At 42.4% G+C, this 26,266-nt stretch overlaps 1 protein-coding gene across 3 annotated transcripts in view; it reads left to right on the plus strand.

The window, feature by feature from the left end:
- GALNT17 (polypeptide N-acetylgalactosaminyltransferase 17) overlaps nucleotides 1-26,266 on the plus strand; it is a 361,915-nt gene that overhangs the window by 248,069 nt on the left and 87,580 nt on the right. For all 3 annotated transcript variants that reach the window (XM_033921217.1, XM_033921216.1, XM_033921218.1), the window contains one exon: nucleotides 24,783-24,900. In XM_033921217.1, the coding sequence (XP_033777108.1) occupies nucleotides 24,783-24,900 (118 nt within the window). The remainder of the gene's footprint in view (nucleotides 1-24,782; nucleotides 24,901-26,266) is intronic.

Consider the following 26,266-nt stretch of genomic DNA (forward strand, 5'->3'; position numbering starts at 1 on the left):
GGCCATACACAGACACAGACCGTGCAAGTCTGCCCAGTAACTGGCCTAGTTCAATATTTAATATTTTTTGATTCTAAATCTTCTGTGTTCATCCCACGCTACTTTGAACTCAGTCACAGTTTTACTCTCCACCACCTCTCTTGGGAGCGCATTCCAGGCATCCACCACCCTCTCCGTAAAGTAGAATTTCTTAACATTGCCCCTGAATCTACCACCCCTCAACCTCAAATTATGTCCTCTGGTTTTACCATTTTCCTTTCTCTGGAAAAGATTTTGTTCTACGTTAATACCCTTCAAGTATTTGAACGTCTGAATCATATCTCCCCTGTCTCTCCTTTCCTCTAGGGTATACATATTCAGGGCTTCCAGTCTCTCCTCATATGTCTTCTGGCGCAAGCCTCCTATCATTTTCGTCGCCCTCCTCTGGACCGCCTCAAGTCTTCTTACGTCTTTCGCCAGATACGGTCTCCAAAACTGAACACAGTACTCCAAGTGGGGCCTCACCAATGACCTGTACAGGGGCATCAACGCCTTCTTCCTTCTACTGACTACGCCTCTCTTTATACAGCCCAGAATCCTTCTGGCAGCAGCCACTGCCTTGTCACACTGTTTTTTCGCCTTTAGATCTTCGGACACTATCACCCCAAGGTCCCTCTCCCCGTCCGTGCATATCAGCTTCTCTCCTCCCAGCATATACGGTTCCTTCCTATTATTAATCCCCAAATGCATTACTCTGCATTTCTTTGCATTGAATTTTAGTTGCCAGGCATTAGACCATTCCTCTAACTTTTGCAGATCCTTTTTCATATTTTCCAGATCATTGATTGAACCATGTCATTGAAAAGTGTGGAATTTTCAAGTGTACAACTCTGAGCCAACATGGCATTCCTATTCCTGCAGAAGAAAACTCCAAAGGAAATCCATGAATGTATGATGCATATGTTGAATGACAAATACCCATCATACTCCACGGTGAAGAAGTGGCATGCAAATTTTAAGCATGGAAATTTTGAGACCGAAAATGCAGCAAGGTCTGAGAGGCCTGAAATTGTTGACCATGCCCATGACCTGATTTTGGCAGATCGGCGAATATTGGCTAAAACAATTGCTGAGACACTACAGATATCCAAAGAACATGTTAGGTGTATAATCCATGAGCAGCTGGGTATGCAGAAGCTGTCAGCCAAGTGGGTGGCCAAATGTTTGAATACTGATGAAAAACGAAGTCGAGTTGATTTTGCAGCATTTTTAGTGAGCTGGTGCCAACTTTTGGAATGACTAGCTTTGTCAGATGGAGAGTTTGGCTCACACAATCTAGAGATAAGTTCTTGCTTTTACAAAATATTTCCTTATCATCATCAGTTTTGTACTCGGCATTGAAGAAACTTGAATTTTTATTGAATTCTTCATGGCACCACCATGATCTTAAGAAAAAAACAGTCCATGCAATGGTGGCATTCAGCTTCTCCAAGGCCAAGGAAATTCAAAAATCAGCAAAAAAGGTTATGGCTGCAGTGTTTTGGGATCAGGAAGGTGTTGTAATGACTGACTATCTTTCAAGGGGCCATTTAATGCAGAATACTACTGTAACTTGCTGTGCTAATTAAAGGAGGCATTGAAAGAAAAAAGGAGAGGGAAGCTGCAGAAAGGAGTTCTCTTTTTGCAAGACAATACACTTGCTCACAAGGCTAGAAAAATGATAGCTGTTTTGACGCAGTTGTGGTTTCAGTGCACAGTCCATCCACCCTACTCACCAGGTTGCCAATCAAGTGGAGAAGGCTTCCTTCAGGGCAAGACAAATGATGGGGTGTATCCGCAGAGGTTTCGTCAGCAGGAGACCTGAAGTTATGATGCCGTTGTACAGAGCTATGATGAGGCCTCACTTGGAGTACTGTGTTCAGTTTTGGAGACCACACTACCGAAAGGACGTGCTGAGGATCGATTCGGTTCCGCGAACGGCCACCAGGATGGTCTTGGGGCTCAAGGATCTCACGTATGAAGAAAGATTTAAAAAATTGCGGCTGTACTCACTTGAGGAAAGAAGAGAACGGGGAGATATGATTGAAACATATAAGTACATCACGGGACGCATCGAGTCAGAAGATGATATCTTCTGGCTCATGGGACCCTCGACCACCAGAGGGCATCCGCTGAAAATCAGGGGAGGGAAGTTTCATGGCGACTCCAGGAAGTACTTCTTCACCGAAAGAGTAGTGGATCATTGGAACAGACTCCCACTCCAGGTGATAAAGGCCAACAGCGTGACAGATTTTAAGAAAAAATGGGATACTCACGTGGGATCTTTAAGGGAATAAATTCAGGGGAGGGGATACTTGGAATGGGCAGACTTTGTGGGCTATAGCCCTTTTCTGCTGCTCTTTTTCTATGTTTCTATATTTCTATGTTTCTATGATCTTGCTCCATCTGACTATTTTCTGTTTCCAAACCTTAAAAGAATTTGAAAGAGGGATCGTTTTTGAGTGATTTGGCGGTGAATGCAGCAGGGTAGAAGTATTTCAGTGACCATTCAGAGTATTTTTGAAGGGTTGCAAAAACTTCAGACATGATGTGCCAAGTGTGTTCAACTTAGAAGTGAATATGTGGAATAACTTGTAAGTTTCATGGCTCTGCATCATTCCCTTCTTGGTGGGCTGAGAACTTTTTGACCCCCCCCCCCCCCTCATAGTTCTAGAATCACGTAAATACATATTAATACTTTTCATGGCTAAGATATGATCTCAGGAAGAAGAGCCAGCCCATGGGTACCTGACACTCTAGGTCAGTGGTCGTAAACTCGTGGCCCGCCAGATACTATTTTGAGGCCCTCGGTATGTTTATCATAATCACAAAAGTAAAATAAAACAGTTTCTTGATCATATGCCTCTTTAGCTATAAATTACAATATTATTATTAAGACTTAGCCAAAAGGAAAGATTTATAAACTATAGAGTTTTACCTCATGCAAAATTATAATTTTTTTAATAAGACATTAACTATTTTTTCTGAGGCCCTCCAAGTACCTACAAATCCAAAATGTGGCCCTGCAAAGGGTTTGAGTTTGAGACCACTGCTCTAGGTGAACTTTCAAGAATAACCCAGGTGATAACGTTTTTTTTCACCCTTACTTCCCTGTGCACAAGAGAGAGCTTTTCAACAAGTTTATTTGCCCTCAGAGATGCCACCAGAAGATCAACATATCATATCTACTGGCTTTATGCACCTAATCGTCATAGGGTCAAAACATTTAGTGTGTGTCTTTTTTGTTTATTTTTTAGTTTTTAGTTATTTTAACCTTAAAACCATAAATATTTTAAAGAAGTTTTTGAATATTAGAATACTTAGCTGGCTGGTGGTAGATGACTAGTAAGGGATTAATGAGCCAACATGTTTCACCCTTCGGGGGGGTTTCCTCAGGGCTACTATCCCTTATTTCTGCCAATAGTTCACGACATAACCACCCAGTAAAAGAAATTTCATTGTATTATACACGGCCAGATACAACAATTTACTAGGTGAACTTTCAGCCATGCCCTCCATCCACAGGTTCAACCTCTTTATTTTCTTTCTCTCCCACCAAGTATAACCTTTTCCTATACCTTCCTTACCTCTCCAGGTCCAGCATCTCATCTCCCCTTACCTAACCCTCCACCAAGGTGGCCAAGATCTCGTATTCCCTTATTCCCCATCCCATATGCAACAGCTCTTCTCTCCTTCCTTTCTCCACTCTCCTCCATGTTCAGTATCCTGCTACCACTGTCCCTCTACATTCACCCAGACATAATTTCTGAAGAAACCATTTCTCTTGTTGGTTGAAAGACAGTCTATTCTTTCTTCATACTGTCTATCATCTTTTCTAATTCTTACGCTCTATCCCCTCTTTGCCCATATCAATGCTGATTCACTTACTCGGGAAAGAGTCTGGGTATCATCTTTGACAGTAAGCTCACAATCGAGCCTCAAATAGATACTGCCATATGCTCTTCTTTCTTTGAAATACATCATGTTTGTTCTTTTCACGCCTTTCGCTCATCTCATTTAATTCATACTCTCCGTTTTGCCATGACTACTGCAACTCGCTCAGTGCAGGACTTCTCCAATACTCATGCCATTTCTTCATTGTGCATACTGTTTCAATCATGTAATACTTTTCCTTTGGAACAAACAAACCAAAACTGCAGATATGTACAACGATGTAGGCAAATTTTATTGTGACAAGCAAACTATATATTACAACCTTTTTACCAAACAGGGAACCCAACACGGTCCGTGTTTCGGACAGCCTTCATCAGGGGTCCATGGTAGATAAAGGAAAAAACATATGTCACAACAAATATTGAAAAAGATAATATAAAACCAAACAGAGGATGTGTCACGCCGAGAGTCTCTGCAAATAGTAAAAATCACTAGAGTCATTATATTTAAGATCTATGCCAGTCTACTCACCCATATTGCACATATAGATTTGGGATTATTTCAAATGTTGATATTGATGCATTTTTTAAAATTAAGGTTTATTACTGATGTTATTTTTTACTGATGTTTATTAAGGGGAGTCATTTTGTGACTGGCTGCATTAGTGCATAGTTCACAGACAGATATTTTCTCTAGGCCAGACTTAGGGACCATATTTTATATTTTGTAAAATTCAGAGGGCCAAAACACACATCATCTTATTTTGTCACATGTTTGTTCAAATAGTGGCAAAATATAATGGTGTGTTGTCCTCTCCTCAGCCTTCACCCGGTCTCGTGCTCTCTCACTCTCTCTCATGTATGCTCCCCCCCCCCCCCAGTGTTCACCCACTCTTTTTCCTCCTCACCTGGCTTTGGTTAGAGAAGAAACAGCGGGATTTTTGCTTCCCCACCGTGACACGGCTCTCTGCAAGCTTGAGCCACATAGGGCCTGGTTCTATAAACGACACCTAACTTGGTAGGCGCCTAGGAAAATAGCACATACTGTATGCCATTCAGAGTTAGGCATAGAAACATAGAAACATGATGGCACATGAAGGCCAAATGGCCCATCCGCAGTAACCATTATCTCTTCCTCTCTCTAAGAGATCCCTCATACCTATCCCATGCTTTCTTGAATTCAGACATAGTATCTGTCTCCACCACCTCTTTCAGGAGACTGTTCCATGTATCTACCACCCTTTCTGTAAAAAAAAGTATTTCCTTAGATTACTCCGGAGCCTATCACCTCTTTTCTTCATCTTATGCCCTCTCATTCCAGAGCTTCCTTTCAAATGAAAGAGACTCGACTCATGCGCATTTACATCATGTAGGTATTTAAACGTCTCTATCATATCTCCCCTCTCCCGCCTTTCCTCTAAAGTATACATATTGAGATCTTTAAGTCTGTCCCTATACGCCTTATGATGAAGACCACACACCATTTTAGTAGCCTTCCTCTGGTCCGACTCTATCCTTTTTATATCTTTTTGAAGGTGTGGCCTCCAGAATTGTACACAATATTCTAAATGAGATCTCATCAAACAGAGGCATCAATACCTCCTTTGTCCTACTGGCCATACCTCTCCCTATGCACCCTAGCATCCTTCTAGCTTTCACCGTCACCTTTTCAACCTGTTTGGCCACCTTAAGATCATCACATACAGACTCAAGCTTAGCAGTGCCAAACTCATTAGGTGTCAGTAGGCATCATAAACTTAACCACCGGTATATTAGGCCAGGTTTTATTTTTTGGCTTAAAATTCCATCGCCTAAGGTAGGTGCCTACTGGTGCCTAACCCAATTCATATATAAACTCTGCCCCTAACAACACCTACTTTTCGGGTAGGCACCTCGATGTAGACACCTACATCGCGCCTACCAACAAATACATTTTGTTAAAGTTGTTTTTTAACTCTATTTTTTAATTAGGCTTTCAATTATCAGCCCCAATTAGCCAATAAAAAAAAATTAAGGACCTCTTTTACAAAGCCGCAGGAACGATTCCTGCCTGGTAAATGCAACACAGCCCACTCAATTCCTATGGGCTATGTCGCATTTGTCGCTCCGGAATTCTCTACCATGATTTTGTAAAAGGGGCTGTTATTTAGGCACCTAACTCAATAGCTGCCCCAATCCAGGCACCTACTGGTAGGCACCATGTATGGAATCAGGATCATAGTACTGGATGCTTGGACTGGCCAAATGATACTTGAAATCGCGATACCAATCCAAACTTCTGACACTGTAAGGCTGAAGCTTACAGTGAGCCAAGTTGTGGCAGGGAAACAGGAATCCCGCTTTATGCGACACTGAATATTTCCAGCACCTACATAACTGCTGACTTCTCCCCATCGTGCCCCTGTGTGGCCTAATACCAAAATGGCCAGTTCGTGTGCGTATTCTGCGGCACTGCCTAGATAATATTGGTAGCTGAATATTGGCAGCTGGCCCACAGAACATAATTTAAGCCTCTCTTGCTCACGTCAATGATTTGAAATATCAGCTCCATAAATGCCACTATTTATATATTGATACGTTTCTGAAATAATAGCCTGCGTGCCCTTTCCCATCCAGTGTGACAGCAAAAGGAACCAGCGTTCATTTTCTTCTTGTTTGCATTTTAACACATTAAAACGATTTTCCAAAATGCAAAAATGAAATGAGAAAATAGCAGAAAGGAGAAAGCTAGAAGTAAAACAATTTTCTCTATTGCTAAGATCACCCACGATTGCTACATTTTCATTGTTCCTAGATCAGTATATGCATTTAATTCTCCGTTGTCATGCTTCCATTGAAGTACATAATGCCAGGGCTATTTCAGGATGGTTTAAATATAGAAATAAGTCTGTGTACCCTGAATTGACATGAATGGATGACCTTCGCTGTAGATTTTTTTTTTTTTGTGCCATGCTTATTTATAGCCCAGTACAGTCACATAATGAACGAAGGTGGAAACCTACAAATGTGCAAAGTGAAGGAAGGAGGAAGAAAAGCAGACAGACAGAGCTTTAGGTTGGGGGAAGGACGTAGTGGTCTGCCACAATTTACTGTTCCACCAGTAATGGAACATTTCAGTAGACAGGTAATCTTCTCTGATAAGCAAACAGCAGCCGTGAAAATCCCACTCAGCAAACAGAGCCGCAGAAATGCAACAAAATCATTACTCATTTGGCTTCTAAGAAGTATTTCTGGAAATTGCTATGAGCAGGGCAAAGAAAAAAAAAATAGATTGTGACTCAGGTCCAGCCCCCCAAAAAGGCAGTTTATAGGCTCCAGGGGTGGACTCCCTTTAGACATATAGATTGTCACATGTAATATTTTGTGGAAAAAGTATCTGTGCTTCTCCTCCCTTCTATATCCTGAAAGAAGAAAGCCAGTTATAGTTTCCGAGGAAGGTCTGAGGGAGTTGAGATCATTTTTATTTAAAATTGTACTGCTGCCGAAATGACATAAATCATACAAAGAAAAAGCAAATACAGAAATGGAGGTTAGTAGCAGAGCAGTTCTGTTATTATGTTGCGTTATTATGCTTTTAAGAACTGTATATGCTTGTAATTTGTAAAGTTTTATTGAGTCAGAAATGGGGGGGGGGGGCAAGGTTCATAGCTACAATAGAAAAAAAGGATATTCTATTTCAAATCTTTGTTTCATTAGAATTTGCTTTTCCTTTTGATCAGATGCATAAGAAATTAAGGTGCAAAGTTCATTTTTGTTAGTACTTCTATGCCGTACATAAGAACAGCCTTACTGAGTCAGACCAATGGTCCATTAAGTCCACTAGCCCGTTCTCACCTATCCAGGTCACTAGTACCTGGCCAAAACCCAAAGAGTAGCAACATTCCATTCAGAATCCTAAAGAATAGCAAGGTTCCGGAACCCCAAAGAGTAGCAACATTCCATGCTACCGATCCAGGGCAAGCAGTAGCTTCCCCCATGTCTTTCTCAATAACAGACTATGGACTTTTCCTCCAGGAACTTGTCCAAACCTTTCTTAAAACCAGCTACGCTATCCGCTCTTACCTGAAATACTGCAGGGCTCTGTAAAGGATAAAACTTGCTTGATTTAGATAATTAATCAAGGGTTTTGATAGCAAATAAATTTAGGCCTTCTTTTACTAAGCTGCGGTGGAGGTTTCTATCGCGGCCTGGAGCGCTAAATGCTTATGAGCATCATTTTTTGTTTGATTTTTTTTTTTTTATGAATGCTCATCTAATATTTACAATTTAAATATGTTATGGAATACGTTGAGCATTTCTTGTATCATTTTTTAAAAAAATTCAATAAAATTTCATGGTTAATAAAAAAAAAAAAGAGCAGCGTCGGAGCATTTAGTGCTCTGGGCCATACTAGAAACCTCTACCTTGGCTTAATAAAAAGGGTGGGGGGGAGGTGAGAGATTTACAAAACAAAACTACACAAGAGGATTTTATATTTTATTTTTGAAAACCCACTAATAAATTTGACTTTCACTTATCTATATGCTGACTGATATTCAGATGGTGGTAGTCAGAATTTTTATTAAATGTTGACTATTACCAATTACATTAGCCCCAGATATGTAGAGGGACATTTTCGATATGACATCCAAATCTGAGTTTGGACAATTTGCGGAAGACACACAAAAATCCAGCAGCGAACATGGCCATTTCAAAACTGCAAGATGTCTATCTTGTTTTTTCAAAAATGGCCGCTGTTCAGATGTGTGTCTATCTTTTTGAACCATTAAAAAAAAAAAAAAATACATGCAAAAGAAAAATGCACAAAACAAGCCATTGAGAAGGAGGAGGGGCCAGCATTTGTAGTAGACTGTCCACGCAGACATCCTTGCAGAGCAGTGGACCACCTCAAGGGGCACTACAGTGCACTCACATAAAAAGTCCCAGGTACAGTGGCATAGTAAGGGGGGTGGGGGAAGACCGCCCTGGGCGCTGTCTTGGTGAAGATGCCTGCACCTCTCCGGCCCCTACACACCATGCTCACCCTTTCCCGCCCCCACGTACTTCTTTAAAAATCTTTGCCAGCATGAGAAATTGTTCTAGCCTGCTGCTTGCGTTGACCTGTCTCGCTCTGATAGTACTTGGCAGGTTGTTAGGCCTGGAAGTGACATCAGAGGGAAAGCCAGCATGAGCAGCAGGTCAGAGAAGCTGCTCCCGCAGGTGAAGATTTAGAGCTACGGGGTGGGAAGGGAGGGAGAGGATGTGGCGGGCATGAGTGTGGCTGATGTCAGGTCAAAAGCGCACCGGGACAAAGGCGCGCCCAGACAATTGAGCGCAGCGTGGGGGCACGCACGCACAAAATTACTGTTTTTAGGGCTCCGACGGGGGTGTGTGTGGGGGGAACCCCCCACTTTACTTAATAGAGATCGCGCCGCGTTGTGGGGGCATTGTGGGGGGTTTGGGGGTTTGTAACCCCCCACATTTTACTGAAAACTTCACTTTTTCCCTGTTTTTGGGGAAAAAATTAAGTTTACAGTAAAATGTGGACGGTTACAACCCCCCAAACTCCCCATAACACCGGCGCGATCTCTATTAAGTAAACTGGGGGGGCTCCCCAACAAAACCCCCCGTCGGATCCCCTAAAAACTGTAATTTTCTTCGGCGCGCGCCTCCGTCTTGTGCTCAGTTGTCGGCACGTGCCTTTGTCTTTCGCGGGGTTGTCTATGAACCGTGTGGCTGGCTGGTGGGGGATGAGGTGGACAGAAGGAGTAGGGGAAAAGCAGAGAGGAGGGCGTGGGGAGCGCCATTGCCCTGGGCACCTCTTACCCTCACTACGCCACTGCCCAGGTACATATCTCACCATAACCCCCTTATATTGTAGGGTGAGCCCTCCAAAGCCCACCAAATTCCTACTTCACCCAACTGTACACCACAGTGGCTCTTAAACAATATAATACAATACAATCTTTGTTTGTAGACCGCCAATACCTCACAGTGATTTACAAGAAGTAAAAAAAATACAAGAACAATACATTAAAACATCATTGGAACTTATTAAGAACAAATTCCTTAAACAGATAAGTCTTTTAAAACCTTTTTAAAACGTTTGTAACTACATTGCTGACTAACCTGATCAAGTAGGATCTTCCAGAATTTCACTGCTTGGTAGGCCCATGTAGAATTAAATATTCTAGCATATTTTATGCAGGTGTCACCTATATGTAGGTACAGTAGGTTTTTGGGTTTTGGTGGGCTCAGACCTTCCATCACAAGTGTAGTAGTTAGTGGGGGATATGGGCCGTCCACTGCACCGACCACAAGGGAACTCCAGAGGCCTGGCTATAACATCTGCAGCTGCTGTCATACAGGCAGGTATGGACTGTTTAATTCACAGCTTTGGGGGGGGGGGGGGACAAAACAGACAAAACAGACTGACATGATACATAAGGAGGGAAAAAAATGGGAGGGAATAGTTACAATATTTAATCTTTTTCATAATCTAAAAAAAGGAAGAAGAGGGGGCAGGAAAAAACATGCGGAAAGGGAGTGTGAAAATTGGATAAAAAGTAATTTTAAAAATAGAAAGTTAAATATAATGCATTTTTAAACGTTAAAAGCGTCTTTAAATAAAAAAGTTTTTAAAATGGTTTTGAATTTATTAAGATCTTTAACTTCTCTTATATATAGTGGTAGATTATTCCAGGTTTGGGGGGCCATTACAGAAAATATGTCATATCGTCTGGTGCCAATTATCTTCAAGGATGAAATCATTAATTGTCCTTGCGATGAAGAGCGGAGGGATCGTGTTGCATTGTAGGGAATAAGTAACCTATCTATGAAATGTGGTTCATGCGTAGTTAATGCACTTTTTTTCTCCCCAAAAGTGGGTGGAAAAAAGGGTGTGTCCTATGGAGCAAATACCCAACCTCCCCGCCTGTTACCTTATTTAGATCAGCGCCCACCCCTTGTCCGCTGCTGCTACTGGTCGCTCGCTGCAAGTAGAGGAAGGGAAGAGCCAGGCGGGTGCAGCGATTGCCCAGAAGCCTTATCCCCGACGTCAATTCTGGCCCTTCCCAGCAATTTGTTTTGTTAGGGAGTGAAGCGCCGCTGGGTCCCCGCTCATCCCTCGCTCTCGGTGCTGCGCTGATGAGTTCGTCCCGCTGCTTTAGCCAGGAGTCCCCCTCCCCCCCCCCCCCCCCGCCACTGCTGCTTCATGAACATGTTCTCACAGCAGCAGCAGCGGGAGGCAATTAAAACCAGCAAGCGTGTGGGCAGGCTGGGGAGGAAGAGGACAGGCTGGAAAGCAGTGAGGGGAACATAGGAAGGTGGGAGGGAAGAAGGGACAATTGTTGGGCCTGAGGAAAGAAAGAAAGAGAACCAGACAACAAAGTTAGGAAAAATGATTTTATTTTCAATTTAGTGATCAAAATGTGTCAGTTTGGAGAATTTATATCTGCTGTCTATATTTTGCCCTATATTTGTCTATTTTTCTATAGTTGTTACTGAGGTGACATCTGTGCCCTGTCCCTGTCCCTGTCCCTGCTCTATAAACGATGCTTCAAGTAGCACACCATATATAGAACAGCGCTTAATGCCAATATCCATGACACCAGCTGAAATGTGGTGCAAATCCGGGCATGTAAGTTGGGCACGGATCCCTGTGTGCATCTTGAGTGAATGCCCTTTACCCGCCCACGCCCCTCCTATGGACACGTCCTCTTCTGAATTGGGCGCTATAAGATTTCCATGTGGATCTTTATGAAGTAGCATCGTTAACAGCTGCCACTGCGTTAACTGCCCTGAAGCCCCTAGGGATTTAATGGGATTCATAGCAACGTAGTAGATGACGGCAGATAAAGACCTGAATGGTCCATCCAGTCTGCCCAACCTTTTGCCACGTAGCAGCTGCTAGCACAGCTTTGTAAAAGAGAGTTAATAAGATGCATATGTAAATCCAAAATGCTACCAATTCATGCCAACAATTAATTGCTATCAAACACAAACCAGTATCATTTGTTCTTTCTTTCATTCTGGTTTTTCTTATTCTAAGGTCTTCAGAAGGGCCAGTATTAGCCAACGGCTAAAAGCATTTGTGTGGCTAATACTGGCACTTCTGAAGACCTTAGAATAAGAAAAAACAGAAAGAAAGAAAAGATAAATGATACTGGTTTGTGTTTGACAGTATGAGCACATTTCAGTATCTTACAATTGGCTGCAAGACAAAACAATTAATTGCTAGCACCCAATTTTGGGTTTAGGTACAGATTGTGAGCTCATAGGGACAGATTGGGAGAAATGCTTGAGTACCTGAATGCAAACCACTTAGAGGTTCGTATTCAAAGCACTTAGGGCTGGATTCACTAACCCGCCTGATCGGGCCCGATCCAGGCCTGACCCTGGCAGGTCCGACGAATTCACGAAATAAAATATGCAGATGGGGCAATCAGAGGAATGCCCCCATTTGCCTGCTTGGATCGCACATGCGCAGACCATCTATAGATGGTCTGCGCATGCCCATCGGAGCTGCGATCTTTTTTTTTTTTTTAGTAGTTTTGAGCCCTGCGAACCCATGGTTTTAACCCGCCTTAAACCCGCGGGTTAGAAGCACGGACTTGCAGGGCGGGGAAGGGCAGTGCAGGGTGACAGAACTTCAAGGAGATTCTGGGCAGTGCGGCAGGACTTCGGGGCAGAGAGCAGGAGATTTGTGCTTGAGTTGGGGCAGAGAGCAGGATATGCAGTCGGAAACCACTGAACGACTGGTCCCCAGCAGTCGCTTTTGGAGTTGATCGGCCAGCCCAGTCGGATCGGACTGATTGTGTTGTGAATCACTTTTTAATGCCCCTCCCCTCATTTGCATGCGCGGATCGGAGGATGGCCGGCAGAGAGGTAAGTGAATGGGGCCGGAGGGGAATTTGGTCGCTAAGTGGTCGCAAACCAATCGGTACACGATCGGTTTGCTTAGTGACTCTAGCCCTTAGACGCTTGTTCTAAAAATAAATAAAATAAACAATTGACTCTTTAGACCATTTAGTTGCACGCATCTCAGGATAGCATCCTATTTTGCACGCCGTTTATAGAATCGGGGGGGAGATATGCTAAGTAACCCTGCATACGTTTAATTGAACAGCACGTTGTATCACTTTAGTGAATCTGTCTCATTTTAATGCAGAACAATGTCATAGTTTGCCTGGAATGCAAATGTCTGGATTCACACAGCATAGCAATGAAACCCACAGAAAGGAAGGCTTTTTCCTAAGTAATAGCGAGAACATATGCTGTCTTTCTTTGAAAGCAAGCACAGAGCTTCAGACGGCATCTGTTATCAGATTCTGGTGATGGAATCTGCATCAAGTCCTTCGTTCTTTTCTTCCATAGCACTCATATTTATATCTATTGTGAACATATGAATATAGATAGAGCGTATGAATTTAATCAATGCAAACAGACAGTCTTAAAAAAGAACAGTCCAGCTCTTCTTTTCTCAAACGGACCAACTTCATTTGCTGGTCCAGTTGGGAAGTTTCAAATTTATTATTTCTCTTGATTAATCGCTTAATCAAATTCTAAGCGATGAACATTTTAAAATACATTCAATAAGGAACAAACAGTACAGACTATAAATAATAACAATGGGTAAATTACTAATACATATTCTCATTACCTAAGGTAAGATAAGGTTTTGAAATACAATTGATTAAAGAAAAGCAAAACAAAGGGAAAACATTTTAACGCTAAGGTATAAACTAATAAAATTACTGGCCTTAAAAATTATTGAATTAAGTATTAAAAGCATCGTTAAAAAGAAATGTTTTTAGATTACTTTTAAATTTTCCTAAATCCTGCTCATTTTGTAAATAAATTGGAAGAGCGTTCCAGGTCTGTGGTGCGGTTACCGAAAATATAAACTGCCGTCTGGTATTAATAATCTTCAATGATGGAATGGTCAGTAAATTTTGCTCAGTAGATCTTAGGGTTCTGCTTGGGTGATATGGTATTAATAGCTTGTATATGAATGCTGGAGTCTTATAAAGAAGAGACTTGAAAATAAGCAAACAAAGTTTATATGTTATCTGATGGATAACTAGAAGCCAATGTGCATTTTTTAAAAGGGGTGTAACGTGATCGAATTTTCTGGATTTGGTGATGAGTTTTATGGAAACATTTTGGATAATTTGTAGGCGTTTGAGTTCAGTTAATGATATACCTTTAAAAAGAGCATTACAGTAGTCTAATTTAGAGATCACTAAAGAATGAATAAGAATGTTTAACGATCTTGGACATAAAAATTTTGAAATAGACCTAATCCTACGTAATCTATAGAAGATAGTTTTAACAGTATTACTAATGTGATCATGGAAATTCATGGTGGCTGGAATCTCTTTATGGCAGCACTGTGAGTTTTTTTAGAAAATAAACAGTTTGAGAGTTGAGGAAAGCTGTAAAATATCTCCCTGGGCATTTTAACACCTCATTTTGGCGACCATTTTGTGGAACAGTGGAACATTCTGCCTTCAGGCCTTTGCTTTGAAGCGTCTTTAAAAAACTTTAAAGCTGCACTCAAGACCCATTTTTTTTGGGACTTGCTCATACCACATCACACTACAGTGGATTTTAATTTTTATATATATATATATATACAACTGCCTCAGAACATTAGTGCTCACTCTTTCCTCCCTTATATATCCCCTGAATGAATGACACTTTCCTGTTTTTATTGGCATTTTGTGTCTTGCTTTTATAATTTCTGGCATTTTATTTTATAAATCGCTTTGTCCTACAAGTTAGCTAAAGCAGTATATAAAAAATCAATAAACTCATACATAAACAAAAATGTAGACTAGAAAACAGTCATGTGACCAGCCTTCTCTACTCAACTTTACATCCAGTATCCACTTGAATCCCTATTAATATCATCTCCAACCTATCTCGATGTCTCCCAATACACATTCTGGATGTCTTCTCCTCCCCAAACCTATAGCTTGCATACTAAATACAGCTTAGACTGTGAGCCCACTAGGGACAGAAAAAAGTACCTGCATATAGAATATATGCAAACCGCTTTGATTGTCCCCACAGAAAGGCAGTACAGTGCTCCCCCGCAAATTCGCGATCAGCGGTTCGCAGTCCCAGTCATTTGCGGTATTTTCTGACCACGAATGACCAGGCAGGAGAGGGCAGCCGGAGCGCTAGCAAGTGAAGAAAATCACTCGCTGTATGCTCCGACCGCCTCTTCCTGTACTAAAGTTGGGCCTTACCAATCAGGAGCTGCGAGTCAAAGTACAGGACTTTAGTACAGGAAGAGGCGGTCGGAGCATACAGCGTGGGATTTACTTCACTCACTGGCGCTCCAGCTGCCCTCTCCTGCCTCTCCAGCTGCCCTTTCCTGTCTCCCCTGCCTAAAAAACGTGTTCACAGTTTTTCGAAATTCGCAGGGGTTCCTGGAACAGAACCCCTGCAAATTTCGGGGGAGTACTGTATATCAAATCCATTACCTACCTACCTACCTACCAACCATTAGGGTGACTTAGGCAATATTCCTACATTTTCCTTCTATTAAGAACTGGTACACCACAAAGGAGTGCATCACTTCTTAAATCTAACAAAGTGTAACTGTACTACTCTTTAATTAAAATGGCATGAAGGCATTCTGTCTGATATTCAGCACTATTATTTTAACCAGTCAGGAACAGCTCCTGGTTGGTTAAATAGAACTTAGCCGACTAAGCGCTAATATTCAACACAAGATGGCCGCTGAATATTAGTATTCGGCTAATTTTTGTCCCCAGGGGTTCACCAGCCACACCAGTGATTCTGATGAGCTGCTTACAGTTGCTGAGAGATCGCAGCCAAAATTGGTCAAGATGTGTCACCGGCCGGGGATCTGAAACTCTGCAAGCGCTTTGAAGAAACTAGAAACATCAAAACCAAGGCTGGAAGGGGCAGAAAAATGTTACAACACCGCAGACATATAGAAAGATATAGAAGGGCTCTCCCACCCACTGTACTCTCCCTCTCCGACACCCACCCTCTCCCACCCACTGTACTCTCCCTCCCCGACACCCTTTCCTAAAGCAAATTTTAATTTTGCCTCCCTCCCCCAACTTCCCTCCTGGACTTTGGTCAGTCATATCTGTTTATCTCCCCTGCTCAATGTTTTAGATTATATTTTAGTTTTTTAGCGTTAAACCGCTAGCACGGCTTGATAAAATGAGCCCTTGGTATCTGATGGTTAAGTATGGTTTTGTTAAGTTTGATGAATGTATCTTGTTTATTGATATTGTGTATGTTCTATTGTGAGCCGCTTAGGCTTGTAAGTGGATTATAAATATTTAAAATAAATAAATGTAGGCATTAAATACATTTATGATGTTATAGCCATGTTTTTTTTTTTTTTTAAGCGTAATGCCTAAAATGCTAAGTGTTTCCACAATTTTGGCCTCTAGTGTACAGCATATCTTTAGTTAGTCATGGTAGTTGGGGAGATCTCTTTGTAGACCGTTTTATCAATTTGTAAGCAGACTGGAGAGAATCTTTGCTCTGTGCTTCACTGCCTGGCTCTCCCTCCCCTTAATTTACCCCATGATCTGCTTTATATAACTAGAATCATAAGGAAAGATTTTTAGCCAATTCACCAATCAACCAAACCAATTACCTTCAGCTTTACGCCATAACGGCTGCTCCCCCTTAATTAATCCCACCTGGTTTTCTACCTTCCTACTGTTTTCCACTTAAAGGATTAATAAAGAAGTCTTCTTTAACCCATATCCCTGGGTGTCATTTATTCATTATAACACATCACCTGTGGTTTTTCTCACTAGCTTCTCTGAAACCAAATTAGATTTAGAGCAGACATATAGTTTTGCAAGAGTCAAAATTGAACTATATGTCTGTCGCAGCAATCCCTAAACTGCAGGGATCTCCTTATCTTTATCTTAAGTTCTTATCTCTAAGTTAAGGATCAGGTTTGGATTTCATAGGCCGTTTTAAGGGTTATATTTTGGACATTAACCCCCTAATTATGTAATTGTGTGTGCAATTTTGTGCTTAGCACATGCAAATTATGTTAAGCAATTAAAAATCTAAGGAGAGTCTCAAAGGAATTATAAACTATAGCTAAGGTTTATTAACATAAAAGCAAGAACAAAAAAGAGCTACAAAGGCCAATAAAGGGTCAAAACTAGGCCAACTGTTCAAAAACGGACTTATAAGCGATGATCAAGGGAAGGACTCAACATGGTGCTGTGTTTCAGTGCAAACACCTGTATCAGGAGTCACAAACATCCAAAAGATTTTGAGCACAGTTACATGCAAACAAATCATCGCTCCAAACTGAAACCCTTTTCCAATTTTCAAAATCTCAATTTTCGAGTATACATAGTATATTAGTTGTGTACCAGCATTTTCACTGGGTTGAGCAAGCATAAGTGCAACCCTATCTATAAATGACACGTAGCAGTTACATTACATTAGTGATTTTTATTCCGGCATTACCTTGCGGTTCAAGGCGGATTACAGAAGAGGATTTCTGGACATGTCCAGAGGTGTTACAGAGTAGAGCGAGTTGCTTCAGAGGATTGAAATGTTTCATACGGTGTTAATTAGTCTTCATGGAATCTTTTAATAGTTCGTAATAGTTTTAATAGTTCGTAATTTCCAAAGGATCTGAAAACATTTCTTTATCATGAAGTCCGTATGCTCTTCAAATGCTAATCGATGGTCTAGTATAACCCCCAGAATCCTAATAGAGGGGACAGTATGAAAAATTTGGTTATTAATTAAAACTTGTTTGTCTGAAATAATGTCATTTCGACTAGCAAGAAAAAAAATTTGGGTTTTTTTTTCAGCATTAAGTTTAAATCTACACATCCAACATTTTATCTCAGTCAAAATGGCTGTAATCTGAGCTTTTATGTCCACTGTAAACGATGTCATCGGTAACAATATGGTAATTTCGTCTGCATAAATAAAAATCCTAAGTTTCAATTCTTGTAATAAGTTGTCCAGGGAGATCAAATAGATGTTAAAGAGTGTAGGCGATAGTAGAGATCACTGAGGGACACCAGAAGGGTCACTCCACATAGTTGAATAAAGTCCCTTAATATATACCATATAAGATCTCCTCCAGTAATTCCTATAGATTCCAAACAGGCCAATAGCAGTTCATGATCAACCAGATCAAATGCACTAATCAAGTCCACCTATAGTATCAAAACACTTTAACCTAAACTAAATTGTTTGTATAAATAATTCAATATAACGGCAAGGACTGTTTCTGTACTATGGCCAGCACGAAAGCCAGATTGATGGTCATGGAGGATGTCAAATTTATCCAAATAATTAACCAGGTCGGCATTTACCAAACCCTCCATCAGTTTTACAAACAAAGGAATACTAGAAACAGGCCTGTAATTTCATCAACACTATGGAACTCTATGTGATACTCTCCATAATCCGCAAATGAGCATCTCCCACTAACTGCAATTTCTCCCTCCGACTAGTCATGCCTTATTTTGTTTTTATTTTGCTGGGTTTGTCTTATTTTATTTTTTCTACTTCTTTTCTCCTGCCTGATTTAGTAATTTATATTTATCTTGTTAGATTTGCTATTCCATCTTTTTTCGCTGCTTTTACTTTCCCTCGTTCCCTACATCTCTCTGGGGCTCCTTCTTCCTTCTATTTTTATGAGTTTATTCATTTGTATCCCGCTTCATTCAAAGCGGGTCACAGCAAACACATACACAATATTAAAAAGACAGACATACACTTCCCCCTCCCCATTCGCGGTTTCCCTACTTGCGATTTCACATAATCGCGATTTTTTTTTTGGGGGGGGAGAAACCCCCCCCCATATTTTTGTCTTCCCCCCGGCATCCCGGCCTTTATCTGGTGGTCTAGCTGGTTTTCGAGGCAGGAGCGATCTTCCTACGCTCCTGCCCCGTGCAGATAGCCATTAGGAAATGGCTGTGGGGAGTTCCCGTAGTCTCTCGAGAGCACGTTTTCATGCTTGGGCCCTCGAGAGACTACGGGAACTCCCCACAGCCATTTCCTAATGGCTATCTGCACGGGGCAGGAGCGTAGGAAGATCGCTCCTGCCCCGAAAACCAGCTAGACCACCAGGTAAGGCCGGGATGCCGGGGGAAGGCGGAAGGGAGGCGGGGGTGGGTCAGAGCCGGATATTCGCGGTTTTTCGCCATTCGCGGTCCGGCTCTGCCCCTATCCCCCGCGAATAAGGAGGGAGAAGTTACATGCATAATACATCCTTAAAACAGACACTAACCAGTGACCAGCGCTCGAACAAATGTAATAGACTTAGTTCCCATATTTCATTTTACAGAACAAGTGCCTTGTCAATAATCACTTAAAATTTCATAAATTTCCCTGATAGCATATATGCGTGGGGACCTCATTCCATTCTTGAGGGCCCAAGCATGAAAACGTGCTCGTTCTTGACACCTTCAGTCTCAGACACTTTTTTTTTTTATCTTTGAATAAATGAATGATGAACTTTTTCTCTTAGGCGCTTTAGTTTCGATTGTGAGCCCGTTCAGGACAGAGAGTGAAGTCCAAAGTGCCTAATGTAGTTACAGCCTGTTTTACAAAGCCCCGCGGCAACAGCCTCGAAGCCCTTTAAATCTCGATGGGCTTCGGGGCCGTTACCGCGCTGCAGCCGCTAACGTGGCTTTGTGAAACAGGCCCTTAGTTTTATAAAATGCTTAATACTCTTGTACAAGCAGTATATCAAATATTATAAATGCAATATAATACTCAGTATTGCCTTTCCATGGATTTTGTGGCTGGGTGCAAGGGGTCTGTCTACTATGGGGTGGGTCCCTCAGTGGTCAATTCCGCTCCTGGTATTTGAGTACTGGCACCTTTTCTGGAAACAGCACACAGCAAAATTATGGAAGATTATTACCAACCTGTTCTTTTATTTCTATTGTATTTAGCGGGTTTCTAGAATACAACTTGACCTTCACAATTCTTTCTGTTATTCCCAAACCTACTTCCTTTCAGCCTCATGCTATGACCTTTTTTTTCTCTCTAGCGTCCTTTCACTGAAAAATGCTTAACTCTTGTGCATTATTTATAACTTGGAGATATTTGAATACTTTTCTTCTTATATCTCATCACTCTTAAATCCATATCCAGTTTTTTTTTTCTAAGCCGCTAGTCCTCAAAAGCCCAAGGCGGCATAAAATAATTGTTCTGCCTGTCCTCTAATGCTGCCAAGTCTGAATTTCATGAGAAAAAGCATCAAAGATGATAACGGAAGGAAAGTATCAGGGAAGTGCATGAAAAGAATTTCATTTTGTGTTATGTCGTTTGAATTTTATGTCGGTGTGGTGTTGTTTTTGTTTCTATTAACAAAAAAGGGGGAATTTGGCCTTATAATATTATGATTTTCCATCCAATATTTCTGAAACTTGCAGACACGCTAACACCAAAGGTGTCATAGAAGAGATTTGAATATAATACCTACAGATTAAAGTAATAGCAGAGACATCAATGCCCAAAGGCACAAAGAGAAGAGCACAGCAGCTGAGGCTTTAAAGTCTTTAAAAACCAAAGAGTTAAATCAAATGACTCTGGAAGGGAGAAGAAGGCAAGAGAAAATGGAATGATGGCTTCGTAGGGGAATAATCAAAATTGCACACACAGTTTCAAGAAAGTATATTAAAACAGCGGTATACATGGCCCAATATTGCACAAATTCAAATGTAACACATTAAACGTCAAATATTTTACCAAAACTATAATTACTAAGATTATACTTAGAATGTAACTTGGTTATATCATTGATTTCAATATTTTTGCAGGGAAGAAACAGAAGCACACTTCTGTGGAAGCATAGGACTGGAAATCACGTTTCCAGGTTGTCTGTTGGCAATATTCATTCATTCGGTAGTTTCATTTGCGTGTTAAGCATCACGTCTTTACTTAGTTCATATATCGTTTTAAATCCATTGAAATGGAAACGTCTACGACTTCAGGCAACTGAAAATCTTTCAGTTTAAAGATAAGCTTGATGTGATCACACGATGTTGAAGAGGCGAATGTCAGGCTAAAGTAAGCCGGGACCTCGGTGTTGCCAAATCTACGTTATGCAGATGGCTTAAAAATGCAAACAAATTGGAACAATTCCTACTTACTGTAGACAATGAAGAAAGTCTAAAGCAAAAACATGCAAAGACTGCAAATGACCAACTTGGATGCTGCTGTATACACATGGTTTGTCCAAGAACAGCAGAAAGGCGTCTTGACTTGTAAAGCAGCCATATCTATTTGCAGTTCCCTCTATAGTCCCCTACACTATCCACCTCACTAGTCCCTTTGTATTCCATGCCTAAGCAGCGCCTATAGATTCGTTGTTTGTGTCCTTTTTATCTGTCATAATTAGATTGTGAGATCTTTCGAGCAGGGATTGTCTCTTTCGTGTTTAATGTACAGCACTGAGTGTGTCTGGTAACACTATAGAAATAATTAGTAGTAGTAGTAGAAAGGAGTTTTAATCTTGGGTCTAATTTTAAAAACTCAAGCTGAAGACATGAATAGAGAAATAAACAACAATGACAGTTCATTACAGGGAAAGGGAAGATTGGCTTTGGAGGTTTATAGAAACACTAGTCTTATAGCCCGTTACATTAACGGGTGCTAGAATATATGTGTATTTCTGTCTTTCTTTTTTTTTTTCCTTGGCTGTCCACCACCACCCATTGGTTACCTATAGAGCATAGGATCACCTACAAAATTCTACTACTAACCTTTAAAATGAAAGTAAATAGCCAGCCAGAATTCATTAATAATTTGCTTATCCCCTATAATCAAACTAGGACCCTATGATCTACTGCTCATAATCTCCTTACCGTTCTGTCATTTAAACTAGAGAATGACACGGTGACGGTTTACCCGCGGCCACCGCATTTAAGCCGCGGGTCACCGCCGAAAACGGGGAAGAAAACTAGCAGTCGCTGCGGTGACGGGGACAAGGCCATTCACCGACCGCGGAAACGGTGAACAGGTTTGTCCCCGCGGGCCAATGTACCCCCTTCTAGGAACCGCTATTTACCGCCCGACGCCCGATTCACCCCCCCAGCAGGACCGCTCGCACCCCCACCCCGAACGACCGCTCGCACGCGCTCCCACCCGCACCCGCGATCGGAGCAAGAGGGAGCCCAAGCCCTCTTGCCCGGCCGACTCCCCGACGTCCGATACATCCCCCCCCCCGGCAGGACCACTCGCACCCCCACCCCGAAGGACCGCCGACTTCCCGACAATATCGGGCCAGAAGGGAGCCCAAACCCTCCTGGCCACGGCGACCCCCTAACCCCACCCCGCACTACATTACGGGCAGGAGGGATCCCAGGCCCTCCTGCCCTCGACGCAAACCCCCCTCCCCCCCAACGACCGCCCCCCCCAAGAACCTCCGACCGCTCCCCCAGCCGACCCGCGACCCCCCTGGCGACCCCCACGACCCCCCCACCCCCCTTCCCCGTACCTTTGGTAGTTGGCCGGACAGACGGGAGCCAAACCCGCCTGTCCGGCAGGCAGCCAACGAAGGAATGAGGCCGGATTGGCCCATCCATCCTAAAGCTCCGCCTACTGGTGGGGCCTAAGGCGCGTGGGCCAATCAGAATAGGCCCTGGAGCCTTAGGTCCCACCTGGGGGCGCGGCCTGAGGCACATGGGCCCAACCCGACCATGTGCCTTAGGCCGCGCCCCCAGGTGGGACCTAAGGCTCCAGGGCCTATTCTGATTGGCCCACGCGCCTTAGGCCCCACCAGTAGGCGGAGCTTTAGGATGGATGGGCCAATCCGGCCTCATTCCTTCGTTGGCTGCCTGCCGGACAGGCGGTTTTGGCTCCCGTCTGTCCGGCCAACTACCAAAGGTACGGGGAAGGGGGGTGGGGGGGTCGTGGGGGTCGCCAGGGGGGTCGCGGGTCGGCTGGGGGGGGCGGGCGTTGGGGGGAGGGGGGTTTGCGTCGAGGGCAGGAGGGCTGCAGTGCAGAACATAAGCCTTTCATTAAGACAATCCTGGTTCGCTTTTCCAAGTTAAAACAATTAGAAAAATATTTCTGGAGTGCTGTAATAAATTAAAATTAATAGTGCTCAGAACCCCCAAGGTAACTTCAGGCATCATTTTGAAGCTGGGGGGGCGGTCGTTGGGGGGAGGGGGGTTGGCAGACCTTCAAGGGGGGACAGTGCAGGGAAGTCAGGGAATTTATATTAATTAATTTTTTCTCTGCGTGTTTTGTTTTTGTATAGTTATTAACTAATATTTAACTAAGTTTTAAAGTTTTAAAGAATGTTTCCTTTATACGTAAATAAAGAAAAGTGAATGGGATTGCAGTGGCGGTGACGGGGCGGTGAATGGGGTGGCAGTGGCGGTGACGGGGCGGTGAAGAGGATGGTGAGACGGGGACGGGGCGGTGACGGGGATGGTGAGACGGGGACGGGGCGGTGACGGGGACCAATTTTTTCACCGTGTCATTCTCTAATTTAAACATATAAGTACAATGAGGACCCTAATTTTTTCCGTTAATGCTCCTTTTCTCTGGAACAGTATCCCTAACTACTTGCGGGAAAATACTACACTTATCAATTTCAAAGTGAAGCTAAAGGCATTCCTTTTCCGCGATGCCTTTGTAACCTAAACTGTCCTTTTAAGGACGACTTAGATTTAAGATATATTTCTACTTTCAGTTCTCCAACCTTTTGTTCTTCCCCTTAAGTGTTTTCTCTTCTTTTCTTTCTATTAATTGTAGATCCAATCCCTTCTTCCCTTTTGTACCTGTTTGTCTAAATTGTTTTTCCCTTGGTTTGTTTTTAATTAAATTATATTTTAATTGGTATATTGTTAAGGCATTTTTGTACACCGCCTAGAAGGCTCGAGTGGGCGGTATAATACATTTTAAATAAACTTGAAACTAGTAGGTGCCTACTCCAAAGAGCCTACCTATAGAAGGCATAGTTAGGGGTAGAAAATGGGCCTGTTTTGGAGTTAGGCACTTGTTTCTGACTTAGGGACATGCATTTAGGCCAAGAAAACCCCAGGATTAACACGGTGCAGCTAAAAGGTAAGGCTGCCCAGCAACACCTAACGCCACATAGGCAATGCTAAGCATGATTCTATACATTGTACCTAACTTAAAGCTGCTCTAGTCGGCGCTGAAAATTGGGACCTGAGTCCTGAAATAGAACATGTCAGTATGGCTCTCTCGGTCTGCCCCGTTAATCCCTGCCCACACTTCTTCCGCTAAATTTATACCCAATGTAAAAAACCAGCGGTAATCAAGTTTCAAGTTTTATTGATTTTGATAAATCGCCTATTTTGTACTAAGCGAGCAACAATTTAAAAAAAAAATGCTATACATAGTTTTAAAAGAGGTACATAAAAAATTTCGGACAGACAATACTGACAAACTTGAGAAACAATGGGAAGGGATAAAGTAGGTTAAAGTTACATATTGCGTTTCTCAGAGGAGAAGAAAGTGAAAATATGAAAGAGGAAAAAACATTGGGGTTGAGGGTTTAGAAAGTCATATTGAGAGAAGTTGAGAAAAAAAGAAATAGGAATTATTTAAAATTGCTGATTAAAAAAATTAAAAAATAATAGTAAGTGAGAAGGTTTTAAATATTAAAAGAAGTTTTAAAAAAGAAAGTTTTTAGGTTAGATTTAAATAAATTCAGGTCTTTGGTTTCTCTAATGTATAAAGGAAGGGCATTCCAAGTAAGGGGAGCCATGACTGAGAATATGTCGTGACGTCTGGTTCCGATGATCTTTAGAGAAGGTACAGTAAGTGTTCCTAAAGCAATTGATCTTAATGCTTGGGACGAGCTATATGGAATCATAGAACAGAGAGGGATCACCAGCGTATTTATTTTATTTCTCGTAGGACTCCAGCGATGATTGGCTGCTCTTTTGTGGTGAACAGGAAGTTCTTTGGCGATATTGGCTTACTAGATCCAGGAATGGATGTGTATGGTGGAGAAAACATTGAACTGGGAATAAAGGTTAGTCCTTACTAGTCATTTTGGAAGACCTATGTTTCAATGAACTATGGCAAGATTTTTGTTGTTCTGAAAGGAGAAATGTATATCATAATATGTATATTATAATAACCCTATTATGTTTTCCTCTTCAACTGTTTTCCTTTAATGGACCTTTAGTTCTTTCTTTTCTAGATTTTTATTTCTCTTTCGCTCTCTCTCTTTTCTTACAACTCAAATGTACTTGCACTGCAACAAATGAAACCAAGGCTTATTAATGGAAAATTGTGTGTTTATATTCTGTCAGCCATTTTGATCTAACAGAATGGAGCAGGATTGAAGTACAGTGGTACCTTGGTTTACGAGCGGTACCTTGGTTTAATTCGTTCCAGAACATAAGAACATAAGAACATAAGCAGTGCCTCCGCCGGGTCAGACCATAGGTCCATCCTGCCCAGCAGTCCGCTCCCGCGGCGGCCCAAACAGGTCACGACCTGTCTAAATCACCAGAAGGGGCCCCCATGCCACCTCGGTTTCCTATTGAGTCCTATCTTCCCATCAAAGTCCTAGCCCTCTGGTCTTGCACCTGCACGACCTGGTTGGGTTTCTATATTTATTTTCTGGTTAGCTTTCTCAGTATCCCACGATCCCTTTATCCCTCAGGAATCCATCCAGTCTCTGTTTGAATCCCTGTACCGTACTCTGCCTGATCACTTCCTCCGGTAGCGCATTCCAAGTGTCCACGACCCTCTGGGTGAAAAAAAACTTCCTTGCATTCGTTCTGAACCTATCTCCCTTCAGTTTCTCCGAGTGCCCCCTCGTACCTGTTGTCCCCTTCAGCCTGAAGAATCTGTCCCTATCCACCCTCTCTATGCCCCTCATGATCCTGAAGGTCTCTATCATATCTCCCCTGAGCCTCCTTTTTTCCAGAGAGAAGAGCCCCAGCCTATCCAACCTCTCGGCGTATGGGCAGTGTTCCAGCCCTCTTACCAGTTTCGTTGCTCTCCTTTGGACTCTCTCAAGTACCTCCATGTCTTTCTTGAGGTACGGCGACCAATATTGAACGCAGTATTCCAGATGCGGACGCATGCTCGTAATCCAAAGAGCTCGTATATCAAAGCAACGTTCCCAATAAGAGATAATGGAAACTCAGACGATTCGTTCCACAACCCCAAAAAATGCAAAGTAACCCCTTTTGTTCCTCACTCTTGCTTTAACGGTGCGTCCTGGGTATGCCCAACTTCACCCCCAGCCCGTGGGAGTGACACAAACCACCTCATGTGCTTACTTTCTTTATTAGCCATTCTCTCGCAGGCCGTCCCAGGCCTGCTTTCCCTCTCCTTCAGCACAGGATCTGTCCGCCACAAGCGGCTGGGAAACGACAAGCCGG

This window comes from Geotrypetes seraphini, chromosome 15 (assembly GCF_902459505.1).
Source record: "Geotrypetes seraphini chromosome 15, aGeoSer1.1, whole genome shotgun sequence".
Taxonomy (NCBI): Eukaryota; Metazoa; Chordata; class Amphibia; order Gymnophiona; family Dermophiidae; genus Geotrypetes; species Geotrypetes seraphini.